The sequence below is a fragment of the Emydura macquarii genome, unplaced genomic scaffold, assembly GCF_026122565.2.
Source record: "Emydura macquarii macquarii isolate MOO-44397 ecotype Brisbane River unplaced genomic scaffold, CSIRO-AGI_Emac_v2 contig_1713, whole genome shotgun sequence".
Taxonomy (NCBI): Eukaryota; Metazoa; Chordata; order Testudines; family Chelidae; genus Emydura; species Emydura macquarii.
Window position 1 is genome coordinate 2057936 of NW_027131850.1, and position 24169 is coordinate 2082104.

Genomic DNA, 24169 nt, shown 5'->3' on the forward strand with positions numbered 1-24169 from the left:
AAACTGGTAGAAAATCAGTAAACGGAATAAACTTTTTAACTACATCCATTGTATATTATCCTGAATTCTTATGTATATAATTTAGCTACCATTATATGGGCTTTATTAGATTACAAATTGAAAACTGTTACAGTGCCAACATAGAGTACGGCCTTGTCTACACTATACGACTTTAACTCTGCTTGCATAGTTAAAGCCACACAAGCCATCTAGTGTGATGTTCTTCCGTTAATATAAAGTTATATTGGTATGGTTATTCCCATATGGGAAGAGGAATAAGCTACATCAGTATAAGGGACCTTTATATCAGTACAACTGTGTCCCCATAGGGGTTGTACCTGTATAAGTATTTCAGTAAAAATAAACAAACAAACAACACTCCTTACCAAAATAGTAACATTGGAACAAAACTTGTATGTACACCAGGTCTTGGTCAACTGAAATAGATATAAGTTGAAACCAAAGAATGTCCTATAGAGCTGAAGGAGCTGCAGTGTTCATTTTTTGTCACAGTTATAATTCGTTTAGCTGTAGGAATGGGGACAGTTTAAGACAAAACTGTTATTTTTCTAAATTTATAATATCAAATTATTCCAGCTGTCAACATTTTTCCCCTTATGAAACAATTTCAGTCTTCTGACATAGGCAGGAGACCAGAAATAGAGTATTTCTGTTAGAGAAAAGGGTCTGAAACCACAAAGTTCAGATAACCCTTCCCCACATTCACAAATATGCTAGTCTAAGCCCATTGTAAAAGTGGTCTGGGAGGTCTAGATCTAGGATCTGGTCTGAGCCCATCTCTTGTTCTTGTGGTCTAGTACATTGTTTCTCAAAAAGAGCATAAGAATTCAAATATTTGAAAGGTGTAAACACCAAAGAAGAAAATAATTATTATGTGGTACTGAGTATCACTTGGAGTAATGAGGTAAAATTAAGAAAGGGAAAATTTAGGCTAACTGTCAGGAAAACACTCTGACAGTGAGATGTATTAGGCCACTGAATAATCTTCCTTGAGAGGTGCCACCACTTGGTACTTTAAAAAGCAGACTGGACAAAGCACTAAAAATGCACTGTAGAGAATTATACTGCATTAACAGGGAGAGACTGGAAGATCTAATAGATCTTTTCCATCTCTAACTTTTATGTTTCTGTGATTTTACAGCTATAATATTATGTACTAAATGTTGTCAGTGTTGGCACATATTGTAGAAGTAAAGAAAATCTTTTTTAAAACAAAACCCTAAATTATCTAGTGATGACACCTGTGAACTAATCCTATTGTACTTTTTTGGGCAGGGATTTGTAACTGGTGGAAAGGATGGGGTAGTGGCTCTCTGGGATGACACCTTTGAACGCTGTCTCAAAACCTATGCCATCAAACGAGCTGCCTTGGCCCCCGGCTCTAAAGGTGATTTGATGAACTTGGCTATTTTATAGCACATTAAACTACTCTTTCTATTGTATTTTGCCTTTAAACACTATCTTTAGTAAGCTTTTTCTTCTGAGTTTCCTTCTTCCATAATAGAAGGAAATCAAGTTTTGCTGAAGTAAAAATTGAAAAAGAAAAAATAAAGTTGAAAAAATAAAGTGTTTGAAAACCTTTGTTGGTTCTCTTTAAAGTGTGCTTCTACTCTGGAAAATGACAAAGTAAAAGTAGCAACTTCTAATCTAACTTATATGCTTTCTTTGATATGTTATCATATCTGTATTTTTTTAATGACAAAAATGATGCTTTTCATGTCTATTAGTACTAGGACCAAGCCAGCCAGGAGACATTGAATGTGGGGATTTAGTTGTGTAACAAAAACTGAATTTTTAATAAGTCGCAGTCAGTTTCACCTGTTCACATCCAGGAAGGCAAACTTGTTCCATAGAACTTTAGCAAAGCTTTTGATACTGTCTCTCACAGTATTCTTATCAGCAAGTTAAAGAAGTATGGGTTGGATGAATGGACTATAAAATGGATAGAGAACTGGCTAGAGCATAGGGCTCAACAAGTCTCCATGTCTAGCTGGCAACCGGTCACAAGCGGAGTTCCCCAGGGGTCGGTCCTGGGGCCGGTTTGTTCAACATCTTCACCAATGATCTGGAGGATGGGGTATATTGCACCCTCAGCAAGTTTGCAGATGACACTAAGATGAGGGGAGTGGTAGATACCCTGGAAGGTAGGGATAGGATTCAGAAGGACCTAAACAAACTGGAGGATTGGGCCAAAAAAAATTTGATGAGGTTCAACAAGGACAAGTGCAGAGTCCTGCACTTAGGACGGAAGAATCCCATGCACAGCTACAGACTGGGGACCGACAAGCTAGGCAGCAGCTCTGCAGAAAAGGACCTGGGAGTAACAGTGGATAAAAAGTTGGATATGAGTCAGCAGTGTGCCCTGGTTGTCAAGAAGGCTAATAGCATATTGGGCTTCATTAGGAGGGGCATTGCCAGCAGGTCATGGGAAGTGATTATTCCCCTGTATTCGGCATTGGTGAGGCCGCATTTAGAATATTGTGTCCAGTTTTGGGCCCCCCACTACAAAAAGGATGTGGACAAGTTGGAGAGAGTACAGCGGAAGGCAACAAAAATGATTAGGGGGGTGGAGCACAGGACTTATGAGGAGAGGCTGAAGGAACTAGGCTTGTTCAGTCTACAGAAGAGAAGAATGAGGGGGATTTGATAGCAGCCTTTAACTACCTGAAAGGGGGTTCCAGGGAGAATGGGGCTAGGCTGTTCTCGGTGGTGGCAGATGACAGAACAAGGAGCAACGGTCTCAAGTTGCAGTGGGGGAGGTCTAGGTTAGACATTAGGAAAAAGTTTTTCACTAGCAGGGTGGTGAAGCACTGGAATGGGTTACCTAGGGAGATGGTGGAATCTCCATCCTTAGAGGTTTTTAAGCTGAGGCTTGACAAAGCCCTGGCTGGGATGATATAGCTGAGGTTAGTCCTGCTTTGAGCAGGGGGTTGGACTAGATGACCTCCTGAGGTCCCTTCCAACTCTAAGATTCTATGATTCTATGATTCTAGAACCTTTAATGGTGAAGGAAAAAATGGTTTTATTTGTAAACTGAGCATATTTAATACATAAATCATTGAGGATAAACACTCGCTTCAATTAGGGCATTTAAAATATGGGCCACAAAGCTCAATGACAAAACTACTTTTGTCCTGCAAGATATTATATCCTTAGCCTAGTACCAACCTGTGGTCTGAAGAGAGAATCTGTACATGGCTTATAAAAATGTAATAACAATTACACTGAATTACAATTGTAAACTGGAGTTCATTTTCATAAACTCTTCACAGTGTCTTCTACCTTGCTGAATCAGCAGATTGATTGATTGGAACTAATTGTCATTCCTTTCACAGACCTCAGTGTACTACTATGCTACAGAAGTGAGTGTAGTTTTAAAAATAATTAGAGAGATTATTGTGCTCTGAAAAATAATTCTAAAAATGACACCATGCAGTTCCATGTTTAATATTCCTATTTGTTCTGCCTTGGATAAGTAAGGGAATAAAGGAATGGGGGGGAATTTTTTTTTTTTCTATTAAATGTTTAATGCCCTTTCTGGGATGTTTTCATGTAAGCATAAATGACTGCTTAAATGTTTTCAGATCAGTTATTCCTTCAAATTTCTCCCATTTGCTATCTGATGTTAGTCCTAATATACAACTTTCTCTGTCTGATATTCAGGAGATTTCTTTGACTGTCTACCCTAAAAACTAAGTGTCTTCTATGTCTTAGCTTACATCATTAGACTGTCAAAATGGTGGTTCTCTATTTGCTTATTAAACTTCTATTACAGTTAAAATGGTAGTTTAACACATTTTACTGATGTACTCTTCTCTAAATTTAAGATACATAACATCATAGCTGTATGCACATTTCTCTCACTGAGGTAGCATGCTCCCTAGATAGCCATGTTAATGCTCTCCATCTTGTTTGAATCTCAAGGAGAGTCTACTGAGCATGAGGATAATTGACAGTTGCCTTATATGGCAGGGTTATTGAGGAAGATGGAGTAACAAAAACTGGAAGGTTGGCATAGAATAAATTACGTGGGTTTTGTTACAATGAAAGAGAGCATGTTTTAACAATTGGCTAATATGTACTAAAACTCCACAACTGGAGCCAAGTTCTACAGGCAGGAAAATGTTAGGACTTCTTTTCTGTTGAATTTGATCTGGTAAAATGTGAGTGTAACATATATACTTATGAAATTAAGCTCTGACCCTTTAAAAATTTAATGTTTTAGGTCTCCTCTTAGAAGATAACCCTTCTATACGTGCCATATCGTTAGGACATGGTCATATTTTAGTGGGCACAAAGAATGGTGAAATACTGGAGGTGGATAAAAGTGGACCAATAACTCTGCTGGTTCAGGTAAATTTAAAATATTACTGTCAGGATGTTCAACGTCTGAGCCCGGCAGTTGCACTTACTGGCAAGAGTCTGCAGCCAGCAGTAGGGGAACCTGGGCCTTCCCTTCTCCACCAAGTTCTAACCCAGAGCCTAAGACTGGTTGGTCAGATATGTAGCCTGAGGGGGCAGACACCATCAAGCCTGTTCACTGGGTCACTTCCTACTACATTCTCAGCCGCCTCCAAAGTCACAAAAGGGCTGGCTTATGAACTCACTGGGGTTCTCACCGGAGAGTTGGGGGGTTCTCACCACAGGCTTCTCTCCTTCAGTTGCAGCCCTCTGTTCCTGGTCTCCACAGGGACCTTCAGTGGCTCTGCAGTGGGGTCTGATCCAAGCACTGTGGAGCTCTGGCTGCCTCTCTGCAGTAGTTACCAACATAGGACTGCTCCCTTGCTCAGTCCACCCTGGCTGAACTGAGCTGCTCTCTTTTGAGCTCTGCCTCCCCTGTGAGCATGCCCAGCAGGTGCGGCTGGGTGACCTTCTGGGCCCAGAGCTGCTCATTAACCTAGGTTCCCTGATGTGAGGGAAATACATACCATCATAATTACCTATATATTCTTTTTTTCCCCCACTTTCTTCTTACATCCACTGGGCTTTGAAAGTTTCTATCATGAGTATAATATTATACTTCAAACAGAAGGAACATAAAATAATAAACATTGTGATTGTTAATGAAGTCTGAAAACTATTTTAGATTCAGAGATTTTAGGGCCAAAAGGGACCATTATTATCATGATTATGATTATCATAATCTAGTCTGACCTTTTCCAAAACACAGGCCATAGAATTTCACCCAGTAATTCCTGCATCGTGTCCATAATTTCTGGTTGAACTAAAACAGTGGTTTCCAACCTGTGGTTTGCAGACCACTGAGGGTCCACAGACTATGTCTAAGGGGTCTGTGAAAGCTTGTCATTACCATAGAATAGTGGTTTCCAATCTGTGGTTTGTGGACCCCTGGTGTCCACAGATTGTCTAAGATTTTCAAAGGCACATCCATTTGACATTTTTTTAGGGGTCCGCAAATGAAAAAAGGTTGAAAACCACTGAACCAGAACATATATTTTAGAAAGACATCTAGTCTTGATTTCAAGACTTCCAGTGATTGAGAATCCACTACATCCCTTTGGTAAGTTGTTCCAATGGTTAATTACTTCACTATTTAAAACATAGTGCCTTATTTCCAGTTTGAATTGGTGTAGCTTCAGCTTCCAGTCATTGGATCTTACTATGGCTTTGTCTACTAAATTGAAGAGCCCCATATAATCAGATATCTTCTCCCCATGTAGGTGCCTGTAAACTATGATAAGTCACTTGTTAGCCTTCTCTTTAATATCCTAAATAGATTGAGCTTCTTAAGTCTCTGACTGTAACAAGAGTTTTCCAGACCTTGAATTGTTCTTGTGGCTTTATTCTTTTCTGTTCGTATTTACGTAAAAAATTCGTGCATATGTGTGTATGAAGAGCTATTACAGTGCAACAATGCATGAGCAACAGATTTTTAAAAAACAAACACACACATACTCCCACACACTATTAAAAAATTAGCATATTAGATCCTGAATCAAAAGAGAGAGATGTCTATACATATCTATCTATCTTTTGTTTCAGGGTCTGCTATGCTAGTGTTTTGTTTATAGTATGTGTTTATCTTAAGCACAAACTTAAAATAATGCATATATATATTTGAAAGGATGAAAAACGGAAGTTTTTAAATACTTTTTACAAATTTGGCTTTTTCCTAGTAATGCAATGCACATTTAAAGTCAGACTCTGAATTCCTAGCTCAAATTGGGTCATCATTACTCATATGAATAATCCAGTTGATTTTAGTGAAACATAACTGAAACGATGTGAGTAAGAATGATTATTTGGCCTTTAATTGGTATGCTAACAAAAAGATTCTATAAATTAGATAGTTTAGTGAATCAGATCATCCAGCAATTTTCTCAGATATAATTTACTGTAATTTTACATTATATTTAACTCAGAAGCTTTTTATTTTTAAGATATTCTGTGCTGGTTACTGAATCAAGATTGTTTTCATTAGGAAGCTTTCTTTATCATCCAACAAAGATTTTCATATTATCAGGATAGGTTTCTAGCCTCCTTGTGTATTTTTTTTCAGTTTTGAAAATATAATTACTTGATTGATTTTTTTTTTAACAGGGTCACATGGAAGGGGAAGTTTGGGGTCTAGCTACCCATCCTCATTTACCTATTTGTGCTACTGTAAGTGATGACAAAACCTTAAGAATATGGGATCTATCTCCTAGCCATTGTATGTTAGCTGTTCGCAAATTGAAAAAAGGTAAGATACTACTATCAAAAGAGATTGTAACTGAATTAAGTTATCTATTAGCATTCTAAATCTTGCAAAGACAAAATGTGAAAATATAAAGTTCTTTCTCTATTTGAAACAATTTTTGTGAAAAGACATGAGTAAGTTTTATAGGTTCAAAACTGATCAACTTTTATCAGCAGATAAAAGCTGCATGAAATATTTAAATTTAATATTGTTTCATAAGATTGTTTGCATTTGTTAGCAATTAAAAGCCTGAGAATTTAAAATAAAGGATGAAGCTCCAGCATTAAACCCACCATCTTTTATCTAGTATTGCAGGCATTTTTAAACAATGGTTGATTTTATGTATTGTGTATATATACTGTGAAATTTTAACTTGTGGGTGTTTTCAGATGAAATCACAGCATTGATGCTGAACTTTCTTGTTTTCGTTGTTTGACATGATCATGATGCTATATAATTTTGTGAGGTGTTTTATGTTTTGTGGTTAAAATTGGGGAGATGATCTTCAGGAAAGTGTTTGAAAGCTGACAGAAAATATCATAATAGCTCTTTGAGGGTGGTTAATAATAATAAGAAAATTCCTAATTAATTATATTATGGAAGTATCCAAAGGCCCTAATCTGAAGTGAGGCTCCAATGTCCTGGACACTGTGTAAGACACAGTCTTTGCCCAGAAGAGTTTATAATCTAATTTAACACAAGATGCAACAACTGAGTGTAACAAACAATTCCAGGAAAGTGGGGAGGGAGAATGTGATTAACAATAATGAGGAGGATCCTGATAGTAGTTTTACAGACTAGTTCAAGGAGGTTGTTTACATATATAAGGGATGATGTGGAAAAAAAGAATGAAGACATTTGTGGCACAACCAGGCAACCAGGTAGAGCAGAGGAAGGGAAGGATGATATAAGAATAGATAAGTAGGGAGAGGCAGAGCTGTAGGATTTTAAAGGTGGGAGCAAGAAGTTTGAATTTGATACAAAAGAAAAGAGAAATCTAATAGAGGGATTTAACAAGGGGAGTGATGTGGGAAGAATTGGCAAGACAAAGTCTTAGCAACTCCCTATTGAACAGACTGGTGTGTGAGTTTCAATGAGGCCAGTGCAGAGGAAGTTATAATAGTCAAAACAGATAGGGATGAGGGTCTAGTTGAGTTGTAGGTGTGTGAACAGAGAAAAAATTCTTGATTATAGGTGGAGTTGGTAGTGAATCCTATTGTTAAGGTTGCCTAACATTTTCTACTATAAGACTTGGTTTTCAGTTGCTTATAACTTTCCCAAACTTTAACTGGTCAGGCTGAAATTTTCCATTCCAGGTGTATGCCAAAGGCTGAATTTTTTCAGTAGTACTCCAAATGCGGCCTCACGAATGCCGAATACAGGGGAATAATCACTTCCCTTGATCTGCTGGCAATGCTCCTACTAATGCAGCCCAATATGCTATTAGCCTTCCTGGCAACCAGGGCACACTGCTGACTCATATCCAGCTTCTTATCCACTATTACTCCTAGGCCCTTTTCTGCAGAACTGCTGCCTAGCTTGTCGGTCCCCAGTCTGTAGCTGTGCATGGGATTCTTCTGTTCTAAGTGCAGGACTCTGCACTTGTCCTTGTTGAACCTCATCAAATTTTTTTTGGCCCAATTCTCCAGTTTGTTTAGGTCCTTCTGTATCCTATCCCTACCTTCCAGGGTATCTACCACTCCCCCCAGCTTAGTGTCATCTGCAAACCCCATCCTCCAGATCATTAATGAAGATGTTGAACAAAACCGGCCCCAGGACCCTGGGGCACTCCGCTTGTGAACGGCTGCCAGCTAGACATTGAACCATTGATCACTACCCGTTAAGCATGATGATTTAGTCAGCTCTCTATCCATTTTATAGTCCATTCATCCAACCCATACTTCTTTAACTTGCTGATAAGAATACTGTGGGAGACCGTATCAAAAGCTTTGCTAAAGTCAAGGTATATCACGTCCACCGCTTTCCCAATTCCACAGAGCCAGTCACCTCTTCATAGAAGGCAATCAGCTTGGTCAGGCATGACTTGCCCTTGGTGAATCCATGTTGACTGTTCCTGATCACCTTCCTTTCTGCCAAGTGCCTTAAAATGGATTCCTTGAGGACCTGCTCCATGATTTTTCCAGGGATTGAAGTGAGGCTGAGTGGTCTGTAGTTCCCTGGATCCTCTTTCTTCCCTTTTTTGAAGATGAGCACTATATTTGCCTTTTTCCAATCATCAGGGACCTCCCCCAATTGCCACGCGCTTCAAAGATAATAGCCAATGGCTCTGAAATCACATCAGCTAACTCCCTCAGCACACTCGGATGCATTGCATCTGGCCCCATGGACTTGCGTGTGTCCAATCTTTCTAAATAATCCTGAACCTGTTCCTTCAGCACTTAGGGATGTTCACCTCCTCCCCATTCTGTGCTGCCCAGTGTGGTAGTGTGGGAGCTGACCTTGACTGTGAAGACAGAGACAATATACGTGAAGCTTGTATTAACTGATCTTGGTAATTGTTTTTAATTGTGAATAAGATAGAAGAAAAGATTAGTAGAAGATAGCATTGAAAGAGGGTGGAGATATGGATATCTGATCAATAGAAATGGATTTTGAGGCACCATTTGAATTATTATTAACAATATTTTTTTGTATTTCATATACTGAACCCAAAATTAGAGCCCCATTGTACAGGTCACTAGATATAGTAAGAGATGGTGAAATGCAGGCTCAACAGACCTATGATTAAATGGATACATAATTCGTTAAACAACCGCAAACAAAAAGTAACTATTAATGGAATTAATGTCAGATTGAAAGGAGGTCTCAAGTGGGGTTCCACAAGGATCTGTTCTGGGTCCAGTGTTGTTTAAGATCTGTATTAATGCCGTGGATTAGGTATAGAGAGTATACTGATCAAGTTTGCAGATGACACACAGCTAAGAGGGTTGCCAATACTTTGGAGGACAGAGCTAAAATTCAGAGGGAGCTTGATAAATTGGAGAACTGGGCTACAGGCAACAAAATGAAATTCAACAAAGATAAATGTATGGTGATACACTTAGGATGGGGGAAAATTGACTTGGCAGCTGCACTGCTGAGAAGGATCTGGGAGTTGTGATGGATCATAATCTCAACATGAGTTAGCAATGCGATGCTGTTCGAAAAAAGCAAATGCAATTTTAGGTTGCATTAACAGAGACATTATGTAAGTCGAAGGACGTGAGAGTACTGCTCTATTCAGTGCTGGTTAGGCCTCAGCTAGAGTACTGTGTCCAGTTTTGGTCACCAATGTACAGAAAGGATGTAGAGAAACTGGAAAGGATCCAGATGCAAACATTCATATGGACAACGCTTCTTCCTTTTGCCCTGCCTCAGCTCCCCATACAAGATCTGTTTTGTGAGACAGGATCTTCCATTCTGATGACATGTCCAGTCAACCTAAGTTGTGCTCTCAATAGCATTTCCTCAGTGCTGGTTGTGTTTGCTCTCTTAAGAACCTTAATATCGGTCATTCTGTCCTGCCAATGAATGCTCATTGTTCAATGGAGGGAGAGCATGTGAAATTGCTCAATTGTTTAATGTTCCATCTATAAAGAGTCCATGTCTCAGATCCATTCAGGAGAGATGCTAGAACCACTACACTGTAAATCTTCAGTTTGGTGGAGAGATGAATGTTGTGTTGATTAAGGACTTTTGTTTGAAGTCGGCTGAGGGCCTGGCTAGCTTTACTGATTCTGGAGGCAATTTCCTTATTCATGGAACCATCACTCAAGATGGTGTTGCCCAGCTATTTGAACTGGTCCACAGTTTTCAGCTGTATGCCTTGACTGAAGATGGCTGGTGCTGGGGCATTGGGATGAGGTGCTGGTTGGAAAAAGACCTCTGTATTACCGCGACTGGTGCTGAGTCCAAAGAGTTAGGATGCGTCAGAAAACCTGTCAAAGATGACCTGAAGGTCATCATGTCTATGGGCCATGAAGGCACATCTACAAAAAGTGCCTCAATGAGAAGTCTCTCCAGTGTCTTGGTCATAGCATTGAGTCTTCAAAGCTCAAAGAGGGAGCCATCAAGTCGGTAGTGGATGTATATTCTCCAATCCAACTCCCTTGTGGCATGGCTCAGAACACAGATAAAGAACAGACTGAACAGCACTGGAGCAAGTATGCAGCCTTGTTTCACTCCATTCAAGATTTCAAATGTGTTAGAAGAATCACCATTAGAAAGTACTTGCGCTGTTATGTGGTCATGGAACACATGGATGATTTGTATGAACCGTCTTGGGTAGCCTAGTTTATGTAGAATAGCCCATAGACCCTCTCTGTTGACCATATCAAAAGCTTTGGTCAAGTCAATGAAAACTGCATACAGGTCCATGTTCTGCTCTATACGTTTTTCCTGGACCTGCCTTACTACAAAAATCATGTCTCTAGTACTACGGCCAGGTCTGAGACCACACTGTGCTTCTGTCAGATTCTCCTCAGATATGTTTTCAGTGAGTCTCTTCAGTAGACCGCAAGCTAGTATTCTCTCTTCGAGTGATTGCTCATATGCATTCCAATGTAGGTGTGTGCGCGCCCCGTGCACAGATTCCCGGAACTTTTTCCCTAGCAAGCCCCGCATGGCCAGCTCAGGCGCCCCCTGGAGTGCCGCGCTCATGTCGCGGTATAAAGGGCGCTGCTGGCTGCGCGGGTCCCCAGTTCCTTCTTTCCGCCTGTGACGGTTACTGGAACTATCGCCTCTTGCTGTGTGCAAGTAGCTCATTCCCTAGTTGTTTGACTGTTTTCAAAGTTTCTTGTTATAGTAGTAGTTATAGAGTTCGTTAGTTCATAGTTGTAGTGATAAGTTAGAACCCCGGACGGGGTCCTCTTCTGCTCGGAGTCATGCCGGGGTCCACAGGCTTTAAGAACTGTGTCTTGTGTACTAAAGCCTTTCCTATTAGTGACCCGCATGACCGCTGTCTCCGGTGCCTTGGAGAAGAACACCGTCGAGACAAATGTAAGATTTGTAAGTCCTTTAAGCCTCGGACCCAGAAAGAACGAGACGTGAGGCTAAAGGCGATTCTAATGGAGTCGGCGCTCCGTCCGGCTTCCGAGCCGTCCAGGTCTCCGTCGGCACCGAGTGTGTTGTCGGTGCGGAGCGCCCCCCCCACCGGCACCGCTTTCGGCACCGCCGCGGGCCTCTAAAGTGGCCAAGAAGACGGCACGGCCTTCGGCCGCACCCAAGATCTCCCTCCGGCCCGCGCAGGGTGGAGGGAGTACGGAGACGCCCCAGCCAAGCGCCGTTGAGATTACTCCGGCACCGGGGTCTCCGCGCGGGCTGCCTCCCCCGACTCCTGGTAGTGGGGGAGTGCACCTGCAAGGGCCGTCGACACCGGAGGCGTTTACTGCGGCACGAGCCCTCATGGCCTTGCCCACGCCTCCGTCCCCCCCCTCGGCCGAGGGACAAGGGACCCGCGTCTCGGGGCAAACCCGCGCTGGGTGGTCCCGGTGGTTGGAGACGCTCCCAATCTAAGTCTCTTGCCAGACGGTCACGGGGGGTGGAGAGCGTCGGCTCCCCTCCGAGCTCCGACTCCAGTGACTCGGCACCGTGGGCGGTCCCGAGTCCGTCGCCGCAGATCCAGCTCCGATTTGAGCGGGGACCGGGATTCGGGCTCACGATCTACGGTGCGGAGCCCGTCCCGGCACCGATCGAGGTCACTGTCGGTCGTTTCGAGAGGCAGCGACTCACATCTGGCGGCACCGCTGATCCCGGCACCGACGCCTGCTTCGGCACTGTTGCCGGCTCCGGCACCGTTGCAGCCGGCACCGATGATGGCACCGTTGCAGCCGGCACCGATGATGGCACCGTTGCAACCGGCACCGGTGATGGCACCGGCACCGAACTCGGGACGGCGGGACTCCCCTCAGCGTCACCATCGTCGGCAATGCTCTCGGTCTCGAGGGGGCAAGCGGCATCGCAAGTCCTCTCGCCGCAGGGGCAGATCGGGTGCGTCGTCGTCGTCGTCCCCATCCTCCTCTCATCGCCGGCACCGCAGACGTCGGCACTGGTCCACGTCGTCCTCATCGGACCGCTCCACGCGTCGGCGGCATAAGCGACGCACGGGGGGCTCTGGTGACATGAAGGCGGTGCGGCTGCATCAGCCTTCCCTGCAGGCCGCGGGGTGGGCCCAGGGACCTTGGCAGTGGCCGTATTGGGGACCCTGGAATGCCTCTATGCCCCAGGGCTCGGTGTCACTCCACTCAGTGGTGGCCCCCCCAGTCTCCCCGGCCCCTAAGGTTCATGAGCAGGGTTCGGAGGACTCGGACCCTGGGGAGGGACCCTCTTCCGCACCCCTACCCTTCTCTTCCTCATCGTCACCGGATGAGGCAGCAGCAAGGGACCGTAAAGGGCCCCTGTTTGACTTCAGGGCCCACCAAGACCTCCTCAAGAGGGCTGCTGAGAACTTGGGCATGGAGTTTAAGCTCATGTCTGAGGAGGAGGACTCCCTCTTTGGGCCCTCGGGCTCCCTGGGACCCTCCCGGGCGACCTTGCTAGTGCATGACAATGTCATGAAGATAGCGAGGAAGCTTTGGCAGACCCCTTCCTCCCTGCCCTCCACCTCCAAGGGGGTGGAACGAAAGTATTATGTCCCCAAGGAACCTTTCGAATTTTTGTACAGCCACCCTGCGCCCAGTTCTCTGGTGGTCGATGCGGCCAACCAGAGGGACCGTCAGGGGGGTCAGGGTAGCACCCCTAAGGACAAGGAGGGCCGTAAGCTGGACTTGTTCGGGAGGAAGATCTACTCTACTGCGGCGCTGCAGTTTAGAGTAGCGAACCACCAGGCCCTGTTTGGGAAGTACAATAAGAACCTGTGGGCCTCGATGCAGAGGTTTGCTTCCCAGCTGCCCCCTGACCAGGAGGCGGATTTTTCCACGGTTCTGCATGAGGGATCTGCGGTGGCTACCGCTGCGCTGCAGGCGGCTAGCGACGCGGCGGACACAGCCAGTAGGGCAATGGCCTCGGCGGTGGTGATGCGCCGCTGCTCGTGGCTTCAAGCCTCTGGCCTCACTCAAGAGGTTCAGCAGGCTATCCAGGACTTGCCGTTTGATGGCCTGGGTCTGTTCTCGGAAAAGACAGACGACAAGCTCCACGCCCTCAAGGACTTTCGGGCCACCCTGAAGTCTTTGGGGTTGTATACTCCTCAGGCCTCCAGGCAGCAGTCCAGACCGCAGGCCCAAGGGCAACCACCGCCCCCGCCCAGGCCGGCTCCTCGACCACCCCAGCAGAGGAGGGGTCGTGAGCGCTACCGCGGTCCCAGCAGGGGAGGCCGCCAGGGGTCCTCTGCGAGGGGCCAGCAGGGGCCTGCAAAAGGGGGTAATCAGGCTAATAAACGTTTTTTGACCCAGAGCAGGAGGGTAGTACTCTTCCTTCTCTCTGGGATCCTGGTCGGCCGTTTGGGGACAGGCTTCGCCCTTTCCTTTCAGAATGGGAAGCCATCACTACGGACCGGTGGGTCCTGGAGGTGATTGCTAAGGGGTACGCCCTCCAGCTTACAACCTCCCCTCCCAACACCCCCCAAGGCTGTCCCCCATTGGGGATCCGGCCTCGGTTCAACTCCTGGTGCAGGAGATTGGGTCGCTCCTCACGTTGGGGGCAGTGGAGGAAGTCCCACTGGCCGAGGAGGGCAGGGGCTTTTATTCTAAGTATTTCTTAATCCCCAAGGCGAAGGGAGGCCTTAGGCCCATTCTGGACCTCCGTGGCCTAAATAGGTATATTAGGCGAGTGAAGTTTCGTATGGTCTCTCTCGCCACAATCATTCCGGTCCTTGACCCAGGGGATTGGTATGCCGCCCTTGACTTGAAGGATGCATACTTCCACATCTCAATATTACCGGCCCATAGGCGGTTTTTGAGGTTTGTGGTAGCGGGACGCCATTATCAGTTTCGGTCCCTACCCTTTGGGCTCTCCTCAGCACCTAGGGTTTTTACTAAGTGCATGGCTGTGGTGGTAGCCCACCTGCGCCGTAAAGGTGTTCAAGTCTTCCCCTACCTGGATGACTGGTTAATCAGGGGGAGGTCGAGTGCCCATGTGAGACATAGTCTGTTCCTCACACGCGACTTGTGTGATAGACTGGGGCTGATTATCAATGAGCAAAAGTCCACACTCACTCCGGTACAATGTATTGAGTTTATTGGAGCCAGGCTAGATGCAGTACAAGCCAGAGCCTTCCTGCCTCAAGCAAGATTTGAAGCGATGGCAGCCATAATATCGGATCTCCACTTGTCCCCCATGACGACAGCCAGGCACTGCCTGCAGCTGTTGGGACATATGGCGGCTTCTACATATGTAGTGAGACTGGCCCGATTGAGGCTTAGACCCCTCCAGGCGTGGTTGACTTCGGTGTATGTACCACACAGGCATTCTCTAACTAGAGTGGTCCTGGTTCCCCCACAGGTGCTGTCGTCCCTCGATTGGTGGAGGGACCCCAGGGAAGTGATGATGGGCGTCCCCTTCAGAGAGTCCGCCCCATCTGTGATGCTCATCACAGACGCATCTGATCGGGGTTGGGGAGCCCACATTTCTCACGATCAGGGCACCCAAGGGCTTTGGTCTCTGGAGGAAAGAGCTCTGCACATCAATGTGCGCGAGCTCAGAGCGGTCTGGTTGGCCTGCAAGGCCTTCCTCCCCTTCCTCAGGGGCAGAGTGGTCCAAGTCCTTACGGACAATATGGCAGCCATGTTCTACATGAACAGGCGGGGGGGGGCACGCTCCTCGGCACTTTGCCAGGAAGCCATTCACCTCTGGAACTTCGCGGTGAGACACGGTTTTCATTTATTTGCCTCTCACCTCCCGGGGGTACAAAACAGCGAGGCGGACCGCCTCAGCAGGATTTTTTCTCCCCGCCACGAATGGTCCTTACACCAGGACATAGTGGCTTCCCTTTTCCAACGGTGGGGTACTCCCCGTCTGGACCTGTTCGCTACAGCGGAGAACAGGAAATGCCCGAGGTTTTGCTCGCTCAGGGGTCGCGAGCCGGGCTCTCTGTCCGATGCCTTTTTGGTTCCCTGGACAGGGGAGTTAATGTATGCTTTTCCCCCTGTCCCGCTCCTGCCCCAAGTCCTCCTAAAAATCAAGAGGGACAGGGCGGACGTTATCCTGATTGCCCCAGCGTGGCCGAGGCAGCATTGGTACAGCATGCTGCTCGACCTCTCCATCACCGAACCGATTCCGCTACCCAGACGGTGCGACCTGATCTCCCAGGACCATGGGAGATTGTTGCACCCCGACCTGGCCTCCCTCCACCTCACCGCCTGGAGACTTTGTGGCTGACGGAGGGAGAGAGAGCCTGTTCCATGCAGGTTCAACAGGTCCTCCTGGGCAGCAGGAAGCCGTCCACGCAAGTAACATACAAAGCTAAGTGGCGGAGGTTTTCGGGGTGGGCAGAAGCGAGAGGGTTACACCCTAGCATCTCCCCTATTCAGGCCATCTTGGAGTACTTACTGCAGCTTAAACTGCAGGGCCTGGCTTTGGCCTCCCTCAAGGTCCACCTAGCAGCCATCTCGGCCTTCCACCAACCCATGGAGGGCCGCTCCCTGTTTTCTCACACTATGTCGGTGAGGTTCCTTAAGGGGGTGGAGGGGACTTTCCCTCAGGTGCGGGACCCGGTGCCACCCTGGGACCTCAACTTGGTCCTTAACGGGCTGATGGGTCACCCATTCGAGCCCTTGGCTACATGCTCCCTTCTACTCTTGTCATGGAAGGTGGCCTTCCTAGTGGCTATCACCTCGGCCAGAAGGGTCTCCGAACTGAGGGCGTTAACCTCGGAGCCCCCCTACACGGTTTTTTATAAGGATAAGGTCCGGCTGAGGCCCCACCCGGCTTTTATGCCTAAGGTGGTGTCTCAGTTCCACTGTAACCAGGACATTTTCCTTCCTGTGTTCTTCCCAAAACCCCATGGGTCGGAGGAGGAAAGGAGGGGACATTCGCTGGACGTCAGGCGAGCCTTGGCCTTCTATCTCGAGAGGACCAAGCCTTTCCGGAAGTCGACACAGCTCTTCGTAGCTGTGGCGGATAGGATGAAGGGCTTGCCTGTCTCCACCCAGCGCATCTCCAAGTGGATTACTGCCTGCATTAAAGCATGCTATGAGCAGGCAGGAGTTCCCCTCCCAGGGCCGGTGAGAGCGCACTCCACTAGGGCCCAGGCCTCTTCCGCAGCCTTTCTAGAGAGGGTTCCCCTGCAGGACATCTGCAGGGCAGCGACCTGGTCATCAGTCCATACGTTCAGGTCGCATTACGCCATCGTGGAACAAGCGAGGGAAGACGCAGGGTTCGGCAGAGCCGTGCTGTCTAGAGCAGGTCACTGATAACTCTACCCTCCTCCAAGGTACGGCTACGCAATCACCTACATTGGAATGCATATGAGCAATCACTCGAAGAGAGAAAACAAGGTTACTTACCAGTAACTGTTGTTCTTCGAGATGTGTTGCTCATATCCATTCCAAACCCACCCCCCGTCCCCACTGTCGGAGTTGGCAGAAAGAAGGGACTGGGGACCCGCGCAGCCAGCAGCGCCCTTTATACCGCGACATGAGCGCGGCACTCCAGGGGGCGCCTGAGCTGGCCATGCGGGGCTTGCTAGGGAAAAAAGTTCCGGGAATCTGTGCACGGGGCGCGCACACACTTACATTGGAATGGATATGAGCAACACATCTCGAAGAACAACAGTTACTGGTAAGTAACCTTGTTTTTTCCCTGCTGTATAGGGGAGAGAAATGCCTCTGTAGTTTCCGCAGTCAGCATTGATGCCTTTGTTTTTGAACAGTGATACAATAGTAGCATCTCTGAAGTCTTGTGGCATTTCGTCTTCCTCCCAAATGCTGCTCACGATGTCATGAAACACCTTGATAGTCTTTGGGCCTGCTACTTTGTACAGTTCTGTGGGAATACCACATTTTCCGACACTTTGCCAGAGTTCAGTTGTTTGATGGCTTTTTGACCTCTTCAACTGATGGAGGGAAATCGAGATCCTCTTTGATGGGTTTCTCAGGTAACTAATCAAAGACATGCCGATCAACTGTGGATGGTCTATTGAGTAGACTATTGACATGTTCAGCCCATCTCTGTATGATTCCCTCCTTGTCTTTGATGAGGGTTAGGCCATCTGCTGACTTCAGGGGAGCTGTGCCAGCTTTAGATGGTATGTAGACTGCTTTGAGAGTCAAAGAACATTTTTGCATTGTTAGTATCCACATAATACTGAACTTCTGCAGCTTTCCTCTCTCACCACTTATCCTGCATTCTCCTCAGTTCAAACTGGGCTTTCTTTGTAGGCACTGTCTTTGAGACGGAAGTGAGATACTTCTGCCATTCAACAAACTCTCTCTGCTTGTCACTTAGGAGTTTGGAAATGTTCTCATTGTTCTCATCAAACCAATCCTGGTATAACCTTTTCTTTGGCTCCAGCGCTGATTTAGCTGTGTCAATAATCACATCTGTGAACTGGTTCCATTTTTCTTTTGGGTTGTCAGTGATTGGTGGGCATGAAAAAAGCTCCTATCATCAAGTGACTGCTAAAACTGCACCTGATAGTCAATGTGCTTGAGCTTTGGTATGCTGAAGGCTGTTCTGTTGAGCTTGAGACACTTGAGCTGTGAGGAGACTATGTATAGGATGAGCACTGTCCTTATCAATCTGTGGTCTGTCCAGCATTCCACACCACTTATGGCTCTGGTAATTCTAGCATCACAGATGTCTCGTTGACAGGTGATAACATAGTCAATCAGGTGCCATTGTTTGGACCATGGGTGTATCCATAAGATGTGGGTGTGATCATACTGGGTCAGACCAATGATCCATTTAGCCCAGTATCCAGTGACCAATGCTAGGTGCTTCAGAGGGAATGAATAGAACAGGTAATTGTCAAGTGATCCATCCTGTCAGCCATTCCCAGACTCAGCCAGGATAGGCAGGGATTGCTGTTTGCCAAAGAGCCATTGATGGACCTATTCTCCATGAACTTTTCTAGTTCTTTTTTTAACTCCATTGAATCATGTTTTTTGAACCATGTTGTTTTATATTTATTATTTTACCTAAATATGGTGCTAGTGGTGAGCAGATTGTTACCCAAGAAGAGGAGCTCATTACTGTTCATCATTTCCACTGCATATCATCCTATCACACCTCTCCAGTCACTGCTGTCTCTACTCTACTCTAGTGTTGAAGTCTTCCAGCAGGTTCAGCTTGTCATATGCAGGGGTGATCTGAGGATGGAGTCCAGGTCTGAGTAGAACTGCTCCTTGCTTTCCTTTGTGCTGGTCAATATAGGTGCATAGTCATTAATGACAGTGACATGCCATAAAGGATTGAAGGGGAATCAAAGTTTCATGATCTGTTTGTTCAGGACAACATGGAGATCAGGAAGTTGTTTCAGGAAAGACATTCTAATCCACTCCATGGATCCTATCTTCATCCTCTGGTTTTCCTTTCCAGAAGGAAATATAGTCACCTCTTAGCTTACTGATGACACCTTCTCCGGCCAATCTAGTCTCACTCAGTGCTGCAATATCAATATTGTAGCAAGTGAGTTCTCTGGAGATAAGAGCTGTTCTCTTTGTGCATCAGCTTCATCCATAAGGGTGAGGACATTCCATGTTCCTAGAATGAGTTTTTTCTTTTTCATTGTGTTTTGACTGCTGAAGGATAATCTGCCAGCTGCGGTAGTCTGGCCAGATGTTATGGGGCAGGCAGTGTTTAGGGTAGCTTTTCTACCCCCCTCCCTTAAAAAGGGTGAGCAGTGCTAGCCTAAAAAGGCCTGCTCAGTTACCTAGGATGGTGCCAAACTTCTCCGCTTCCCTGGAGATGGAGCTGAATGGCCACTAGTCCCAAGGCCACCTACGTGCAGGATTGTGACTATGACTGCCAGTGGTCATCTCCACCTGTTGCTTCACCATGCCCCCATCGCTGCAGGACTAATATTAACGATAATGAGATTTGATAAGATGATGTTAATGGGATAAGATTTGCGGGAAATTTTTAAGTGAGAAAGCCACTGCACAGGGGAAGTTCCACTTTCTTGGCCATGGAAACCTAATTCCAGCAGCACAAAGAATTGTTACGGCTGAAGACTTCCTTAGCTGCAGTAGGTGACCAGAACATCTTCAATGCCTTGTCATGTTCTCCGCTCCCCACAACATGCTGCTGAACCACTTTCATGGCCATTGAATCACAAAGTGATTTCCTCTGCCCGGTCCACTGGAACAGTCTTCACATGCTAGAGAAAGGCAATTTTCCTAACTCGCTAAGGGTAAAAGACCCATCAGCTACCCTTACCTAGCTTAGCCTACTCATCGAAGTGGTTTACTGGAGTATGGCTGCTGTCACATGGAAACAGCAACTTGGAGCCACAGGTGAGAGCTGGGTGTAGGTGAGGACCAAATCAAGTGAACTACTCCCTAAGGAGCACAATGTGTTCCTCCAACAGAGGTACTACCCCTCCCTAATATCCCCCATAAACCTCACAATAAAGCTAGTATGAAAAAAAGGACAAGAAGTAAAGTGGAGCCAGTAATGAAAGGAGACAAGTGAAAGTGTGGAGTAGGTATATCAGAGTCTGAGTTGTAGGCAAGGGAAGAATTGTTCAGTATCTTAGAAGCAAAAAGGAAGAATCCAGATCTAATGCAGGTGAAGTGATGGAAAAGGAAGAGTATTTTAGATGCTGAATGCTGTATAGACAGAAGAGGTGGGGGCCGGAGAGGAAGAGATCAAGCCAGATGCCGTGGTCAAGGAAAGAGAGAATTCTGGGGTGCACCAGTGATTTAGCAGTGAAATTAGAGAGAAAAAAAGCACATTTTAGAAATGTTTGAAGAAGATTCTGTGAAATCCGAAGAGAAGGAAAGAGATGGCTAAGTATATCATGTTCAGCATTATGCTGCATAGTTAAACTCCATCTTGACAGATGAAAATATACTTTAACTGTTGGGCATGTGAAGAATCCTACTGTACACCTGGTGTGAAGAAAGCATATTGTAGCAAACAACTCGCACCAACTACTCTGGTGGTTAGCAACATAGAAATATGTAAAATAATAACATAATTTATCTTTTACACTGATTACTAATTAAAATAAATATTGATAATTTCAGTAAAAATTCAAATTATACAAATAAATATAATGCAAATGTGAAGTTGTGCCTCTGCTAATCCAATAACAGAATGCATGCACTTTCATGGAAGTGGGTCTGTATTATCTCTTTAATATTCCGTCTGGAAAAAAATGTGTGGTTTATACAGGACTGCAGGACTAATCTTTCCTAACTTTTGGACAAATAGGTAAACCAGAAAAGGAGAATATTTAATGAAGGGATAAGTAAATAGCTCCTGTGTCTCTCTTCCAGGGGGCAGATGTTGCTGCTTTTCTCCTGATGGAAAGGCATTGGCTGTAGGTCTCAATGATGGAAGTTTCTTGATGGTGAATGCAGACACTCTAGAGGATCTAGTCTCTTTCCACCACAGGAAGGATGTTATTTCAGAGATTCGATTTTCTCCTGGTAAGTGGTCCATTAAGGCGATGATTATCAAATCCAATTTGATTCAGCTGAACTTCATATCTGTGGTAAATGATAAGCATGCATATTGGGATTTTTGGTTTCTTCACTGAGAACACAATTGTTTCTCCATAACTGTATCAAATCAGGATGTGTTGGGATGTGTTAAAGCAAAGCCACTTTTCAGATATAAAACCTTGATAGTGTTCCTTTCTTTATGCACTTTATGGAAATTTGAAAGAAACAAATGGATATAAATCTTATTCTTTGTCTCTTGTGGCTTACCTTCTGGATCTCCTTTAAAAGAATAGGAAAAGGAAGACTTTTTCTGTTGTTTTACATCTGTCATTATTTAGTAAATGGAATTAATATTATCATTTGATATTTTTGGATGTATTATCACACAATGGCAGTTAAGGGCAGGATTATCAGAAGAGCTCAGCTCATATTTAGATACATAAATGTACTGACTAGGTTTTTAAGTGATTAGCTCCCATTGCAACAATGAAAGCTGCTGAGCGTTGTCATCTCTGGAATATCTGGCCACTTGAATTAGGTAAAGGTCACCGCAGGACAGTCTCTGGACATTTTACACTATGTATCTGCATTAAATTTTACCCATAGCTAAAGAGAGTAATTTATTTGAAGTGTCATTAATGTTTTAGGGTCAGATTTTCAAAAGTGCTCAGCACCCCCCCGATTGTGGCCATCTTTTTGAAAGAGCTCAGCTCCCATGTATAGTCGAAGGCATTAACACCACCTTGGTGGAAGTAGTCTTGTTACCTATAGACAAAGTTTGATGCAGATACATGGTGCAAAATATCACATAAATCCTGCCCTGCTGTTACCTCAACCTTAATATTACCCATGCCATCCTCTGTGAAGGAAAGAATGGTTGGATTTTCAGGTTTTCACTTCTGATTGTTTTTTAAAGATACAGTGGTTGTCTGTGTCAAACTATGCATCTGTCTATCCTTATAACTGTGTGTAGAGGGCAGACACTGCACACCCCAGCTAGGATGGGTATAAATAGCAGCTTAGACAGTGAAGCACTGATTGGGTGAGTACAGAAAAGTGTGTTACATGCCTGAACCGTATATACCCTACATGTGCGCTCTACATGCCCAAGCAGTGCCTCCCCTGTCTAAACTACTCTTCTTAGCAGTGTGGTGTCTCTCTGCCTCCTCCCCGCCAGAGCCTCTCTTCACCTCAGTGAAAGGCTTCAGCAGCAGGGAGCTGCCAGAGCCTTTCACTGCCACATGTAGCTACGCACTGCAGTGAGCATAGATGCAGCCTGCCCTTCGCTGCCACATGTAGCTACACATATATAGTTACATGACACCACAAGTATAGACAAGGTCTATGACATTTTCGGTTATTCTGTGATATGGATGCTGGTTGTGGACCACCACTTTTATTTTATAAAGAGCTGGAAGTTGAATTTAACTGAGGTCCAACTAATGCTTAGAACATTGAAATGATTGAAAAATGTCTTATGTTCTCACTAATGCATTTTAGGTGCTGGAAAATACTTAGCAGTGGCATCATGTGACAGCTTTGTAGACATCTACAACGTAATGAGCAGTAAGCGAGTAGGAATCTGCAAGGGAGCCTCTAGTTACATAACACACATGGACTGGGACATCAGAGGTAAGTAGTAGTCTGTTGAATCTAAATGACGACTGCAAGATTAGATTATAGTAAAATTTCCAAAAGTACCTAAATCCAATTCTCAAAAGTGATTTAAGCCTATAGGATCTTAAACCTCATTGGAAGTCAATGGACAATATTCTCTGTTAACCTAAACGTGCAGATTATGCGTCATTTAATCTGGTACCCCTAGAATGTGAATTTACGATGCTGATGTTAGATGCATTTCTTCAATTAAGGATACTGATGTAATATGGGTAAAAATACTAGCTAGATACCTGTTACAGCAGTTTAGACACTTATAAAGAATGTAATTTGATGAAGTAAGATTAAAGCTCTATCTAGAGTCTTATATATCTTACACGCAGATTTACTGTTTGATTGCTACCTACTGAGCAATGTGCTGCTGCGTCTCTTTGTCTCACACTTGAAAGAATGATTTTTTCTGAAGTCATGCTGGATTCTAAATGCATGATTAATTTCAAAATGAATTAAGTGGAAACAAATAATTTGTGGAAAATTGTTTACAGAAATTTTTCAAATGAACATTTGCTCAGTGGAACTGAATTTCTGTGTTAACATCAAATTGGTATGTAATTTATATATTTTACAGGGAAGCTTTTACAAGTCAACACTGGTGCTAAAGAGCAGCTGTTCTTTGAAGCTCCTCGTGGGAAAAAACAGACAATTCCCAGTTTGGAGGTAGGGAAGTAACTCTGCTGCAGACTTAAAGAACTACAGTATAAACTGCATCAACAGAGAATGAGGCTTAATACTACAATTCTTAACTGTCCTCTAGGAGAAAACCTCTGTTATTTGCTATTCTTTGTTGTCCTTTAATTCTACAGAATATTTTTGTGAATCACTTTTCATCTAAATAATATAATTACCAGAATGCAGAATTACATAAGGGCTGTTTTCTCCTCCTCCTCCTCCTCCTCATATAAATTAGAGATGTATTTAACTATTTGGAAAACAGTATGTATATAAAATAATATATTTTAAAATAAAAGGAGTTTTGTTTTGTTTGAGATTAGATTGATGAAAAATTGGCTAGGGATAAGTATGCTTTATCTCAAACAGGTTGTTTTTATAGGTTGAAAAGATTGGCTGGGCGTCATGGACAAGTGTTTTGGGCTCTTGCTGTGAAGGAATCTGGCCAATAATTGGGGAAGTCACAGATGTGACTGCTTCATGCCTTACCAGTGATAGTAAAGTCTTGGCCACAGGAGATGATTTTGGATTTGTGAAACTTTTTCAATTCCCTGCTAAA

General features: G+C 44.8%; 1 protein-coding gene across 6 annotated transcripts in view; it reads left to right on the forward strand.

Annotated features, from left to right (window-relative positions):
* EML5 (EMAP like 5) overlaps positions 1–24169 on the forward strand; it is a 261963-nt gene that overhangs the window by 174701 nt on the left and 63093 nt on the right. For all 6 annotated transcript variants that reach the window (XM_067556337.1, XM_067556341.1, XM_067556336.1 and 3 more), the window contains exons 19-25: positions 1297–1408; positions 4247–4374; positions 6583–6724; positions 21097–21249; positions 22765–22896; positions 23510–23598; positions 23993–24169. In XM_067556337.1, coding sequence (XP_067412438.1) covers positions 1297–1408; positions 4247–4374; positions 6583–6724; positions 21097–21249; positions 22765–22896; positions 23510–23598; positions 23993–24169 — 933 coding nt within the window. The remainder of the gene's footprint in view (positions 1–1296; positions 1409–4246; positions 4375–6582; positions 6725–21096; positions 21250–22764; positions 22897–23509; positions 23599–23992) is intronic.